Source organism: Diuraphis noxia, unplaced genomic scaffold, assembly GCF_037042655.1.
Source record: "Diuraphis noxia isolate RWA-SAM2 unplaced genomic scaffold, SU_Dnox_SAM2 contig0001, whole genome shotgun sequence".
Classification (NCBI taxonomy): Eukaryota; Metazoa; Arthropoda; class Insecta; order Hemiptera; family Aphididae; genus Diuraphis; species Diuraphis noxia.
Window position 1 is genome coordinate 40,977,311 of NW_028301711.1, and position 15,982 is coordinate 40,993,292.

Here is a 15,982-nt window from a genome sequence, read left to right on the forward strand (position 1 = left end):
ATAGTTTTGTAAGTATTTTCAATATATATTTTTTTTTTTAGTATACAATATATATTTTATATCAAATTAATTAATATAACTTAAAATTAAATGGGAATCACAGGCTCACAGGTGAATGGCATGCTAATGGCTGCAGCATATTACTATTACATCTTCAAAAAGGGAAAATCATACGGGTAAGTATATTATACATGTATAATATTACATACCCAACCTATATTGAATTCAATGGGAAATTTGATGGCCGCTGGTAGGACGCAAATGGGATAGGTTTATCATATTATAAAATATAATACAAATTATTGATATCGCTTGTAAATCAAAAGTCGGTATGTTTTATACTTAAACTTTATGATGTGAACTGCATTCTGCAAAAGTATAACATCTATAAAAAAACAATTATTTTTTATATTCATATAATATTATGTGTAACTTAAATACAATCAAAAAATATAATTTTTAGAAAAGTACATAGACAATTTGAGGATAAAAAAATTTTCAGCCCAGTATTTGTTGAAATTATATCTGATAGTAAAAATTTCAATCAGTATACATATTTTTTGACGTATTAAGTATGATTAAGAATTATGATCAAAAAAAAAAATTATTAATGTTCGATTTTTACATCTATATTACGTAGTGTGATATCAGTGGCATAAATGTTGAGTGGGGAAAAGGTATCTCCCTTATTGTAACTCTCCCCTTAAAATGTCAACAGTTGTAGAAATCTTAAAATATTCTAAAATAATAAAAGAATGCAATACATTTATAAGATTAAAATATTTTTTACTCAATTTATGCGTATAAGTACAAATTTTATTCATGTTTTTTTTTTTTTTGTATAATATTATATTTATATAGGATACTTACTATTATAAAATTCAAGAATTATGGTTATCAGATTATCATAACATTATTATTTTCAAAATAGTTATAGCTCTTTTTTTATGAACTTTTATGTACTTTTCATTACTTAACGAGTTAATTATGCGATTTATTTCTAAAGCATAAAATGAATTTTAAGACTTTTGTAAAGATAAACTATTAGGTTATAGTTTTGAATTTATTGAATTAAATATCTTTCCTCTATTGTTTTTTAGACCGTTAAACTACTGGATAAACCAAATATGGCGTATGTATTAAGAAACAAGAATTTTTACGTACGTATTTTTACGATCAATAGTAGGTAACTACTTATTAATATATATAATATATATATACATTTTTTTTTGATTATCAATAAAAAGATATACTAATTACCTATTATGTAGTAATGAACCTTTAAACTGTCGAATAGATATATGAATGCAACTAGGTTTAAAGAAATGCGCGCTGGTACGTAAATTACCTAGGTACTATCATTTTTCAATTATAGTTTTTTATTCAGATAAAACTTATTCCTGATTACAATTATTGATATAAGTATAATACGCCAAGTTAAAGTAGACGCGTTTAGGCAGAGACCACTATTTAACATTTGGAGCCAATTAGCCAATTAAGAAATTTTCAGGGTACATCAAAATATAATCTACATGTTTTTTCCAAGAGTAAGTAAAGGAAACATAAAAAAATTGAATTAAAATGAGAGAAAACATTAAGAGTGAAAAAAATAGTTAAGAAAATTAAATCCTAGGCTGTAGTGGAGCATATAGAGTTTTCCACGGCTGCTATTTGGTAACCCCTGTGATATGAGGCATAATCCAATATTAACTTGTAAAGCGTTTGGGTGTAATTGACAATCGTCTTTGTAAGTACATTGACGGAAACGACATCGATGCGAACTCAATTAAAGTAAATTATCCTAACCTCGAATAATAGTTCATAAATTATACCTGCCCTTTTTATTTTTGCTACACCGATCAACAGGGACGAGCTGTTTGCTTATGTGACAAATTACTTGCCCCTAAATTATACCTGTCTATACCTTACGTATTAAACTGGGTGTCCATTAGATCAAAAAGCCAGCGTGGTGCCACTCGACACCGACCTTGAAAAGTCGCAGGAGCTCCCGAGAGCGGTGCCGCGTCGTTCCACGCCGTCCTTCTTGTGGACGGATCTATATTAGTTTACAGGCATTTTATTATGGTTCCGCTCCGCGTTGCGCCGCGCCGCACCGACCTCTCTGACCTAGTGGACGCCTAGCTTTATGAATACGATTTGTCAAATACCTTTGGGATAATCGTATAATTCACAAAAAAAGCATCTATTTCATCATGGTAGTTAATCTTATAAAATACTGTTATCGTTATTGGATTACCATGAAATTTCGAGTCAAATTACCTACTTATTATGTATGTACTTAACAGGAATCGTCAATCTACACACCTCATCTAGACTAAACTATTCAAAATGCACTATAAACATATTACTTATGAATATTCATTTAAGATGACAATTTGCATGTTATTTGTATGTGTGTGACGATCGATTTAGTATTACAACAAACGTTATCTACTACGTTACTGGTTCAGAAACAAACTACGTAATACATACTCATATTTTCATATTATTTTTCAAATGTGATTCAATTATTTACGAATTTTGAGTAAACGAAGTCATTTTTATATCATATTGTTTATTAATATTGTAAATAAACCTAAATGTAATTAAACAAATACATGAGAAATTCGACCTGAAATATTCTGCTTATTGCTTGTCTGACTAAACAATCAGGGTTGCATCACGGGATACAGTGACTCCGGTTTATAGTGTAGGTCACAGTGGAGTGCTCAGGAAGGAGGAATTTGGGTTTATATCGTCCCATTATCTTTTTTTACTGGACAACAGAAAATAACTTATTAGTTAAAAAAGTTGTTTTAGAATCATCACTACTTAATATTTTTTATTAATTGTCATCAAAAATGTATTGTAAAATGTATAATTATTAATTATAACATCCCTTCCCACCATTGAAAATGCCTGGGCATTGAATACTACACGATAATAATAATAAAACGTGTCGTTTGTAAATGAAAATATAGAATTACTGTACAAAAGTTTCATTCAGTGGTAGGTACCTGAAATAAGTCATAGCTTATTGAAACTAACCATGTCATGAGTTGATTTTTTTAAATATTAAAAAGAGCAAGAACCTACCTAATTCTGTGACCACGAAAAGACCGTGCCCAAAAAAAGGTTATAGGTGTAGTAGACGTCACTTAACAAATTCATATCAAATATAAACAAAATATATACATCAATCATATATTAACAATAGTGGAGTTGCGATTTTCGAAATTTTTCAGAGGCAAGTCTAATACTACACACTATCACGAAATAAAAGGCATTTCTGTAATAATTTTAACTGCGTATAATAGTAAATAATAAACAAAAAACGTGGAATAAAAGTTAATTTGAAATTATTATACCCATTGACCATTGCAGGCGGCCACCTAACCACCAAAAACTAAGTGGTACCATATTGTTATGAAAACTTATTAGTGTATGATTGTGCTACATGTTTATATAATTTGATGATCCAAAATACAATAATCTGAGTAGTAGAAAATTGTACCTAATGAGTTTTTAATTTCAGTTTTCATAAAAATGTTAAATGTTGAAAAAACGTATTTATTTATAATAATTGTTTTATATTTTTTTTGTCTATTTTGATTGTATTATTATTAAATAAAAGTGTAATCTATGAAATTCTTATTCAACAATAATTGTTGTTAAATTTCACAAAAAAAAAAAAAATTCAATTTATATTTTTTGACGAATAATTTTATTATAATTTAAAAAAATGTTTATTCATAAATAATGAATAGTTTATTTGATATTTACAACAACTAATTAAATCTAAAGACTAGGTTTAATAATAATAAAAATTGACAATATCATGCTTAATAAGAATTATGCTGATATGTGTTAAGTCTTAATTCATTTGTACAAACCCATCGCTTCCATACAAACATTATAAGATCGATGGATTGTTTAACATAATTTAGTATCGTATAAGTTGAACAAAAATGTACTTATTACTAATAAAAGCTTTTATACCGAAGTCCTAAAAAATAAATACATTTTCAAATAAAAAAAAAAAAAAAAAAAAAAATGTTTTATAATATTATCTATCTTATTTTCCTTGTAACAATTATTAAGTTGAGTAGCATAAATTGTTATTAAAAACCAAATAATTATAGCTTCATTTTTTAAATTATAGTTTAATAGCTAGCTTAGAAAATACTCTTATAATTTTAAAATTAAGTTAATATATTTTGTACTATAAAAATGAGTTGTTTCGTAAAAATAAAATATTGGATAAAAATCTCCAATTACATTTTTAAGAAGTGATCAGATAAAGTCGAATCGCTGTAGTTGTTTGTTGCAACCAATATGTAATTATTAGAATTACCCAATGTCAACGATTTCAGCCACGGAAAATTATTAGTTACAAAGTTAATGAGTTTTGGAATGTATAACTATAAATTGAATGATAAATTATTAGATAGTTAAAATTATTTAAAAACTTCAAAGTTAATAGACTTACATTAAGCCATCTAAACCAATAGATGAAAACAAATCGACAGAAAAATTGGAAGGTTTTTGATTATTTCCGAAAAAAATTCCTTCAAATGCATCTTTCAGTGATCTGTAACAACCAATTTTTACTTTTACATTTCGTTTAACATAAACTGTGTTATTCACCAAGTATCCTATTCTAATTTTTTTTTTCTCTAATAAATAGCGTATTCAAATCCTTGATTTTTCTATGCCATTTATGGAATTATCTGTGTTGACAGAAATTATTTCTTTTTTTAAAATTAAAACCACCCTTTTTACTGTACTTTATTTACCACTCACAGTATAGCCTAAGAACATAAAGAATGTATTACGTAAAACAATTTTACTTACGGATCCTTAACGTAATAGCTCAAATTTTCTTCTCCCATATGTTTTACTAACTCATGGAACAAATGCTTGACAAAATTTCCAGTAGACACGGTTGTTTGAATTTTATCCAGAAGTATTGTCGACAAAACCATCCAAGAAATTGTATCAGTATATAGCAGTTGAGCGAAATATTTTGCAACGTTTTGTAACTTTATCGTGTCATAACTATTGACAATAGCATATGTGTCAACAAATAATTTCTCAAACGGTTCAATTAGAAATCTGTTGATCTGACAAAATATCTAATAGGAAAATATTTCACTTAAACAGTTAAACATGATAGGTACGTGAAAGGTAAATAATTCTTTTCAACAATTGTATCTACATTATTGCATTATATTCTTACTCTTTGTGTGCTGTCATTAAATGTTTCAAAGAAAACAATTATGAACAATTGGTTATAAAATTTGTTAAATATTTTACACTAATGATTTTAAATATTAATATATTTTAAGTAAATTCAAACATTTAAAATTAAAAACTCAATAACTCAGGATATCTCGATTCATTCTTATTAAAAATTCAAATTGATAATGTTTCAAATTTTAAAATCCAATTATTGTTTTTACATTCGGTACTTACAGATTTTTTTTAAAAATAGCAGTTATTTCTTAGGATATGTTGGCATTGATAGACATAAAAGTAGGTAAAATAATCGGTGTAAAATAAATGCAAACTGAATCTTACTTGTGTCATGTGTCCAAGATTCTCAGTATAAACATCATTCTCACAGCAAAGCTCCAAAAATACATAGCAAATTTCCTTTTCTTGCCCAGGATTTAATTTTAATTTCATTAATTGCAAAGCACAATTTTCATACTTAAAAGATGACGAGTCCATTAAGATTTCTAATATATCTTTTAAAGAATTTGTTTTTTTGTCAATTTTTCGATTTCCTGTATGTTTAACCACCAATTTATGTTGTAACTCTAAAAAATAGTAATTTTAATTTATTTCGGATCGATATATATATATATATAAGTAAATTTTTGCATTTAATGTATTTAGTGCATCATTCGTTACATTTTATATAATATATATTATACAACAAACACACATTATATGATTGCCCAATACAAAATAAACATACTAAATAGTTTTTAACCCATCCATTTTATTACTAATTATTAAAATTTCACACGGAAGTTAGTTGGACAGTAATCATCAAAACGAGCGAAATCGCCGATACACTTATTAATAGCCTTTTCCCGTGGCAGAAAATTACTATTTTAATTATATTAATTATTTTAGTTTTACAAATTGAACTCGTCTTATTATTGAAAAAAAATCTCATGCACAGTTACCTAACCCTCAGCTACGGAAAACTTGTCCATAAAGAATAGAAAACCTTCTATAGAGACAACTAATATTGTAAAAATGTTCCCCTGAATAGTAGGTATATAGTTTTTGAAGTTGTGGTGTTTTACTGGAGAACTTACTTCTTCCTACGCCATAGGTATTATGATCGTACATTAGTATGTATTCATCTTTAATATCATTATCCAATATTTGATCACGAAATAATGAATACATATGTTCATTAGCTTCATAATCTGGATCGTAACTATAAGAATCTGTAAAACAAATTTTTAATTACAGATATAAAAATTTAAGAACAAGGTACCCAACTCATACCCAAACTATAATCTGGTTTGATTTTTTTTCCCGAAAAAATATTCAAAGGAGATCTTGATATTATAGGACCCCTGAATTTCAATCCATTTAGCGAAACAGTTCGCATTATTATTTGTACCATACGTCGAATCTAAAATAAAATAAACTATATAAGCATTAAATATCATCATAACTCATAACTTACGAGTTATAAGTCATAATATACATAATTAGAATAGACTAGATGACAAATTATTGTACTAAGCCACTAAATATTATTTAAGAATTAATTGTCATAATCGACTTAATATAGTATTCTTGTCCTAACAAGACAATCCTACTTTACTATTGCTAGTTTAGTTTATTATTGTATTAATTATTTTTTATTTGAGTTATATTTTAAATTTTTATTTTAAGGCTCTATTTAAGTTTTATGGGTTTTTATTTTCTAATTTTTACCTAAAAACTTCAGTGATCACTCTATGTTGGCAGTGATAATTGCAATTGACAATAAAACTTTCTGATTTTCAAGAGATCCTACTCAAAAGATGGTAACATACGATTTCCCATGAGAAAAGCACTCTTTTCTTGGGTTGATTCTAACGATCAAGAAAGTTTGTCAATTGAATTTATTTATTGTAAGGGCATACGAATAGCTCTGTAACCTTTTAAAAGATATAGGCAAATTCGTGAGTATTATCGAGATCCGTGAAACGTGACACGTCCGGCAACGAGACCGTTGATGGTTACTACTACGCCGCTGCGATGAGTGGGACCACAGCATATAGGCTAAGGCGCAGCGGCGTTTATTTTCCTATTTGTATTTTTTTGAAATTGACATTTTTAAATTCGTTATGTATTTTGAATGAAATGTCCGAATAATTCAAAATTTTATCTACAATAAATGATTTTTGGATAATAAGGATTCATTTAAAGGTATAGAGATAACTTGATCTGATTTTGGTCGGTATTTCTATCAACTTTAAAAAGGTAAAAAGTATTTATAATAAGTAATATAATTACATTAGTTGGAAATATGATATCGCTCAGTTTTTTGAAGATATTAATATGTTTTTAATATTAATATAGTTTAATATAGTTAAGTTTCCACAGCGCTTGCGATGAAATACATTTTATGGCAATTTTTTACATGGTGGTTTACATGATTGAAATTTTAGTAGGGATCCCTAATTTTTTTTATTAATAAAATAAATATAGCTTATATGTTACTCAGGGATAATGTAGCATTCTAATGGTAAAAGAATTTTTTTAATCTGTCCAGTAGTTCTTGGGTTTATTCGTTACAAACATACACAAATACAATTTTTTTCTTTTTATAATATTTGTATGGATTAATATATTATATTTATCAGTCATCATGTACAAACTACTTATTTTTTAATAACAATGTTATGGTTTATATTAAACAATGAACATACTTAAAAAAACATTGAAACCCGAAATATCTTAAAATGTGTGCTATTTAAGTTGAAATTATATATAAAATCGATTATATAGATAATATTATTATATCATGATAAAAATATATAATACTAATGAGACTATAAAAGGCTAATAATGTAAATTAAATTACTACTAACTTAATAAAATATTTTGGAAATTAGATTTATGCAGATTCGAAGTTTAATATTAAATAAAAAATAAATCTTTTTTATTTAAATCGTGGCAACATAAATAATTTTTATTAGCTTGTTTTCATTTAGGGGTAGATATGGGTAGTTTAGAACATGCATTTGTAGGGTTAGGATTCGTCAATAAAAAAAAAAAAAACAAGTGGTCACATCCATCCAAAAACTAGTGATTCCAATCGACAATTGACCTCAGCACAAGTTAGTAACTGCGTCCAACCACCGTGGCACAACAGGCTTTTTTATATTGCATTAAAATGGGTATTAACAAAACAATTTTAACCAATTTTAAAAGTCAATGAAATCATTTTTGTGTTCCACCATTATTAACTGTTATAGAATTTTGTACCAACAACTTTTATGTAAATTTAGAAATAATATACTATAATACAAACGAATTTAGTCACTAGCAAATGAGTTAAAAGGATAATCAAATTTAAACGTTGCTTTACATTAGTATAGAAAGGTGCACTATAAGTAGTAAAACACACATGTAATACAAATCTTATAATTACGTTGTTGTTATAAGCTACGTCTACATAGTACATAGATATCCAAATTGAACGGCATAAATTAAAAATATTACCATAATACCATTTACCTTTTTAGCGAACCGCATGTCGTATACTGATTTGTTATGCACATTATTTACAATCTTATTGAGGTCCTTTTTATTATGCTCATCCAATTTATATCCACATGTATTGAGAAGCACGAAAGTTGCATCAACTGAATCCTGGGAGGGAATTTTGATAAAAATCTTTAGTAGTTTAACTACCACAAGCGGTGAAACCTGCATCGATTAATATTTGTCAATGTAAATATTTACAAATATTAAGACAATTTGAAACTTACTACATCGTAACTAATCAAGTACGAAATAAATAGAACAGATGCCAAAAGTACACATTTATCTTTCGTCTTACTTGCATTTTTAAATTGCTTAAGACAACGTATCAAGATTAATTCCCCTATTGTTGGAATCTAAAATCACCAAAATAATTTTTTTTAAATCTTGTTTTATAGAACAAAATAAAATTACCCACCTGGTCGTAGATAAGGGCAATAAACAAAGCATAGATGTAAGTATTACCGGTTGAAGCTAACTGAGCATCCATAACACATTTGCAAAGTATACCTCTACCACGCATAATATTTAAACGTAAAATCTTTTTTTTAATTTCTTTGATTTTGTCTTCTGAGTTCAATTGCTGAATTAAATTAAAGATAGAATTTTCTAATATTTTCCAGGAAGTTATCTGATATTCTTCGCTAAAATAAGCAAATAATTTACAAAATAGAAAAATATAGTGAAATGCATAAGTATAGGTATAACCTAGTTAAATAAGTAATTTATTATTTTAATAATAAATAATAAAGCGGTTATTATTTTTAACAGTGGCATATAGGTACATGGCAAACACGAAGAAATTCAAATCCCACATTATTACCCCCCCCCCCCCGGTGTATTCTTTACTATACGCGTAGATATATAAAAATATTCCTTTATGAAGTATTCAATTAATATTAATTTAATGATACATACATATAAACATAATATTTTAATATAACACCTACCATTGAAAATTCAAAATAATGTAATCTAATATGAATGCCACTGATTCGTACTTTGCACTCACTCGTCAATATATAACACTATAAATGGTTTCAAAATATGTAATTTTCTTTTTTTAATTAAATTTGAGTTTTTCATTTTATTCGGATTAGATGAGTTAAGCTTAAATGTACACCAAATATATATATGTTGGATTGAAAGCTGATTATTCTATTAACACAAATTGAAACTGTTTATTATTGTGGATTTAATAAATTTTCGTAAACATTCTTATTTCTAAAGCAAATTTTAAAAATTTCATGATTTCATTTATTAATTTTCATAAACTTAAAAAAATGTATTTAAATTTTATTGTATTAGTACAAAATCATTCAATTTAGTATTTTAAAACATCAATTTATTTCGAAAAAAATCGGGTAAGTGGGTATCGCTCTGCTGTACATTAGGGGATGGGGTGGACCTCTGTCTTAAATTAGGTAGGTTAAATTCGAATGCAATGATACCTATCATTGTATATGAAAAACGATTCTGAACGGAGATGATTTGTCAGTCTATAGGATATATTATATTTAAATATTGTCATATATTCTATTTTGAAACAAATATTTTATTTTTTAATTAGGAGGCATTTTGCATAAGGCATGGTTAATCAATTTTTCCAAAAACATTGCATGTAATTATCATAATTCATAATACCTTATATTATCATAGATATACAATATACATATACCTGGTTTGAGGATAATCGTTATCGTTATACGTGATTTCATAAAAATTTAAAACTCAAACGCTCAAAACATTTTTTCTATAATGACACATTAAATTTTCTCAATAGCTATTTGAAGTAAAACTTATGGAAAACTTAGTGTTGAATTTTTTAACCTTAGATATAAATACAAACAATTTTATGAATTTTGAACTACAAAATAATTCGCAAATATTCATGGTTTTGACGAATTTTTATCATTATTTGAACTTTAAATGCTAATAAAAAAAAATTGTTCCTATATATTCTTATAATTTTTTATACACTATAAGAATAACTTATGAGGAACTTTGTATTAAATTTTCAAGTATTTTAATGTGCCAAAAAAAATTAATTCATAAAATATTAAACACAAAAATGTTTATGATTTTTAAACTTCAAAATTATTTGTAAATTTTCGCGTTTTCGACAGATTTCGTAAAAATTTGAACTATAAACGCTTATAAAAAAAAATTGTGACTAACGATTTTTAATTTTTTTAGCTACAATAAGAACAACTCATGAGGAACCTTGTATTAAATTTTCAAGTTTTTTTGGTCATCCAAAATTTTTTTACCGACACTTCAAAAAAAAATTCTCATAAAAATCGAAAATTTCAGTGGTCTATAAATAACTTGAAAAAGTCGAAAATTTTTGATAATTAAAATATATATAGATAACAATAACGTAAACATTTGGTGAAAATTTCAAGTATTTACAGTGATTAGTTTTTGAATTAGAACCATATAAAAAAATCGATTTGGTCGAAAACTGGTTTTGCGTAAAAATTCCCGTTTTTCTGTCACTTTTTTTTTGTTTTTCTCGATTTTTTTTAAAACTATTGGAAAATGTTTATTTTTGACCCGTATAATGCACCAAGGATATTCACATTTACATCGGACATCGGAAACCATCCCCAAAGTTTGAAATTGAAGCATTATTTCGACTAGTTATGCTGTACACAGACACAAAAAAAACATACACATCATTAAAATCAATACATTCATCACTCTGTTCAGAATTTAAAAAATATCATCACCGTTGGTAATCACTGATTACTAATCAATATATTTTTAATATTGCTGACCATCTCAATTCTTTATGAATATTTTATGATATAGATACCTTAGGTTAGATTCGGATAATAATTATATAATAGGTACCTTCCTACAAAACTCTTTGGAATTTTAATCTACCTAATAATATTATATTTTTTTCAAAGATTTTAAAACTACTATGTAATAGAATAAACTTAATAAATAACTATAGTTAATTTTAAGGTATAGTTGCTAAAGATGCACAACACTTCATATTTTTAGATTATGTTTTTAGTTTATATTGTTATAGATCAAAAATTGTAAAAGTTACCTTAGTTTGGTTACTGTATATTCAGGAATTGCTTTTAACAAGCTCACGCCTTTTTTTGCACCTGAAATTACATAAATTAAATTTTTTAAAACAATAGAATTATAATATCTATATGTTTTCTATATTTTACAAATCTATGATCTGTTTAATTTAATTTAATTGAATATTTAATTTCAGTATAATGGCGTTTTATTATTTTTTTTTTAATTATAACCAAAATACTTACAATACACATTTACACATTAACAACTTTTTAGTTTGTGGTACTCATTAACAAACAATTCGCTTACCTATGTTGCGTTTACTGTATTAACATGATTATAATTTATGGTTAGAAAATATAATAACTCATTTAGTATAAACCTTAAGAGAAGTGTGAAACATAGGTAAATTAATAGTAAAATATATAATGTAGTATACCTACACAATAATACGACCAAAAGAAACAAAACTATAACCGCTATAATTCGCAATATAATATTATATGCCTAGGTTTGAAATCGGAAATAGGTATATGATATATAAACAGGAGAACAATTTTTAAGAAATTAACAAAGAATATTGAAAATTTGTGTCAACTCCGTGATTAAGGCATATAGTGATAGTGCGCAGTAACTTTTTCATAGATTAACATCTGCTTAGCATTAATTTTAGAAAATCTATCTCTTTTAAAATCCAGTGGATTTAAAGCGTTGGTTTTCGGATTTTGTTTATTACACATGAATGAAGATTAAACGTGTTCTATTTTCACTGTAAGTATAGCCCCAATGCCCTCCATCTCCCCGGGACTTGATTGTTATTCCTCAACAAATTCCAAATGTACATACATGTAGTGGTGTTTCACGATTAAGTAGGTATGCATTTTATGCCCTCCCCCCAAATTAAAATTTGATTCACTCAATAACCTAGAGATTTAGCCACGGCTTCACGGGCCTGCGCAGGTTATGATAGGTCATATAATTATTATGTGATAAACATTCTAAAAACAGATTTGAATTTATAGTCAAGTATATTTACGATAAGTTCAACATTCCTATATTTTGTAATTTTATCACTATAAGCTACAACAAAGTTAACATGAAAATATGGAGCTTTAAAACTACCATATTAAATTTATTAGTAAACTTATTTCAGTATTATCGACTTATCATTAAATTAATCAGTATCACAGATATATACTAGTACTAAATAGCCGCATTTTCCTTATCAGTGAAACACGCCGGCATATACAAAGAATACTCTCGGTAAACAAACATTATTAGATTCATAGCTAACTTCGAGAGTTTCAAGAGCAAATTTAGTAATATACAATAGAGTAGAGTATATAGTAATATACACAGATACACTAACAACAATAGTATGAATAATATTGATTAGTCTAATATTGATAACGTTTATTTATCGAGTTGTCTTCTTTGTATATGGCGCGTCGTGTCTTAGATTATTTTGTGGTGGTGTATTCGAAGACGGCAATATGTATAATATATATATATATATATATATATATATATATATATATATAATATTAGTATATATCTGTGATCAGTACATCGAAAATACAAATTCCGTATTATATTGTTTGTTGTAATTTAGTGATATACAATGACAGAGAATCACAGCTTTCAAATCACATCAGTTTTATTTTTAATTAGAAATATGAATTAAGCAATAAATAATTATCAAGCTATGACACAGTAATACTCGTACCTATATTATATTTCAAATTAAAAAATAATTATTCATGCAATATTTTAGATTGTCACGATATGCATCCACATTCAAGACTGCTGTTACACTAAATAATATATGGTTTTTACTCTTTTTCATGCTAAAAAACGTTGGCACAGATATGCGTATAATTATAATGAGCTAAATCTTATATTTTTAGCCAACTTCTGAAGCACACCGTTAGATCTGTCGCGTCTTGTTTAGTGATGCGCTGCTTTTACGAGAAAGTCCCACTATGAATTCTCCTAAATAAATATATATATACATATAGTCGTAAAATTATTTTAATAAATATAATCATACACCCACTCTAATGGAAAAATCAAAGTATAAATCTTAACACAAAATCTGTGACGGATTTAGTCTACTTAAATGCCATATAAAATGCCATAACGCCTTTAAAATATTCTGATGATCTTCTCGTGTTAGATTATAGTCAGTAAATATCTAGATATCTAACATAAATTTAAATTTAAATTGATAAAAAATATTATTTCGGTTCAAAAAAACTATCAACCATTTTTTGAATCAACGAAATATTTTTGAGAATATTATAGACACCTACCTAACCTTTATTAATTTAATCAATTTTTATTTTACGAATTTTTTAGTGTTTTTAGTCATTACCCGCGAAGCTTCATAATATGATTCAAACATTTCCACGTATTAATTACGCTGCATTATGTTATAATATAATACTAGATAATTGTCCTCACGGTTTACGCACATATAATTATGGGTGTGTAGGGTTAGACAAGAATATGATTATTATAATTAAGTGACATTTCATAAATAAACAAATATTATTTAAAACGATTTTTCACAACAATAAGCTGGTTAAAGAAATGTTATAAAGTATTCACGAAATCAAATCGGATAATATAATTAGTTTATTAGTTTTATGCTTATAAAGCAATACGTAAGTTAAATAGTAGGTATAATAATCAAATAATACTATGTATGGATCATGCGAGTATTGAAAGCAATTATACAACAATACCTAAGTACATAACAATTTAGTATTAATCGCAGTGTGAGGTCGTTGTCGATAATGATCATCGAGAAATAATGAGGATGAAGGAAGATATTATATGATTGTTTATTATTATAAGCCACAGAAAACAGAATATCTAATATTATAAAAGATTTTTCAAACGGAACGATCTGATTCGGTACACTACGGCTATATTAGGAAAGAAAATCTTAATTTTGGCTGCGGCAATCGATAGCTCGTGAATCTAGGAAAACAGAGCTTCCAGGCAAGAGTTCACGTCAAGACGCTCGAGAAGGAAAGCAATAACTTTTTGTAAAATGCGAAGACCAACATTACTACACTTACCTGCATTTGGACAAGATTGGTATGTTACGGAGCGACGGCGCGTGTTGTTGTGCATATTCAAAGGATACCGTGGTGGTTGCGGCAACTTGTTCATGATTGAAAATCGCGGGCACCGAGCACGTGAGACGACAAACAAGCTGAAAATAGTGAGCAGAAAAACACTGTGAACAGTGGAACTGATAGAACGGTGCGTTTGGTCGGCGCGCAATAGGACGTGTGGACTTCGATGGCGTGGTGGTACGAATGATGGCGGGCGAGCCGCGTGTGTCGTGGTCGTGATCCGAAATGTGTACACCGCCACCACTTCCTCAACCATAGCCTACTCCCTCCTCCACCGCTGCTGCCACCACCGTACGTTGCGCCTATCGTTTAAGCATAGCTGATTGCGGGCGGCCGTTTGTTCTCACTCGTGTCGGTGGCGACGACGACGGCGGCGCGGTAGGCACAGTTTATTCATGGCAGGGAAGGGATGTTGGAAAATGACACGTGGCATCTATGACTCATCACTGTTGTGGCCAACAACCTTGAAACCGGGCTAAGTAAGATTATTATTATTATTATTATTGTTATTGTTATTCTTCTTCTTGTTATACTGTGAAATGTTTTGAATGCGCCTAGTTATGGTGCGGAGGGAGTAGGGGACGTGACAAAAAAAACTCGTGTATTCCACTTCGCATATAAAAATAATATTGAAACACTGCAGCTGCAACTGCTTCCTTGTCCGATAGTGATTGGGGAAACTACTGCAACTGTGTTACTTACTCAATAGACATTTTATTTCTATCATTAAAGCGTCTATTACACTGAACGAATTTACTCGCTAATTGTTGGTGAATTAACTCGCTGCGAGTCGTTCAACGTAATCGGTCTAGTCGCTTACTCGCAAGCGTGTTGAATACTCGCTGCTCGCCAGCGATTAAAGTTGACGGCCGGGCAACTTTCGTCACTATTCGCTGGTGTTTTTACACTCCAAATAGTAAAATCCCTAAATGTAATCGCCCTAGTTGGCAAAATCGCTAGTGTGCCAGCAAATAGTAACTGCTTGTGCGCGACTAGATGAGTGAGCGACT

General features: G+C 28.1%; 1 protein-coding gene across 1 annotated transcript; it reads right to left on the bottom strand.

Moving 5' to 3' along the window:
• Window positions 1–3,824: 3,824 nt before the first annotated feature.
• On the bottom strand, window positions 3,825–15,243 carry LOC107161506 (pre-mRNA-splicing factor CWC22 homolog). The gene is made up of 11 exons (XM_089216154.1): window positions 14,913–15,243; window positions 11,846–11,906; window positions 9,203–9,428; window positions 9,012–9,140; window positions 8,758–8,949; window positions 6,529–6,658; window positions 6,333–6,467; window positions 5,581–5,822; window positions 4,855–5,135; window positions 4,490–4,591; window positions 3,825–4,421 (listed from the first exon to the last, which is right to left on the bottom strand). Exons 1-11 carry the CDS (start codon window positions 15,226–15,228, stop codon window positions 4,391–4,393), a joined length of 1,845 nt encoding a protein of 614 aa, XP_089072280.1. The 5' UTR covers window positions 15,229–15,243; the 3' UTR covers window positions 3,825–4,390.
• Between the last annotated feature and the right edge of the window lie 739 nt (window positions 15,244–15,982).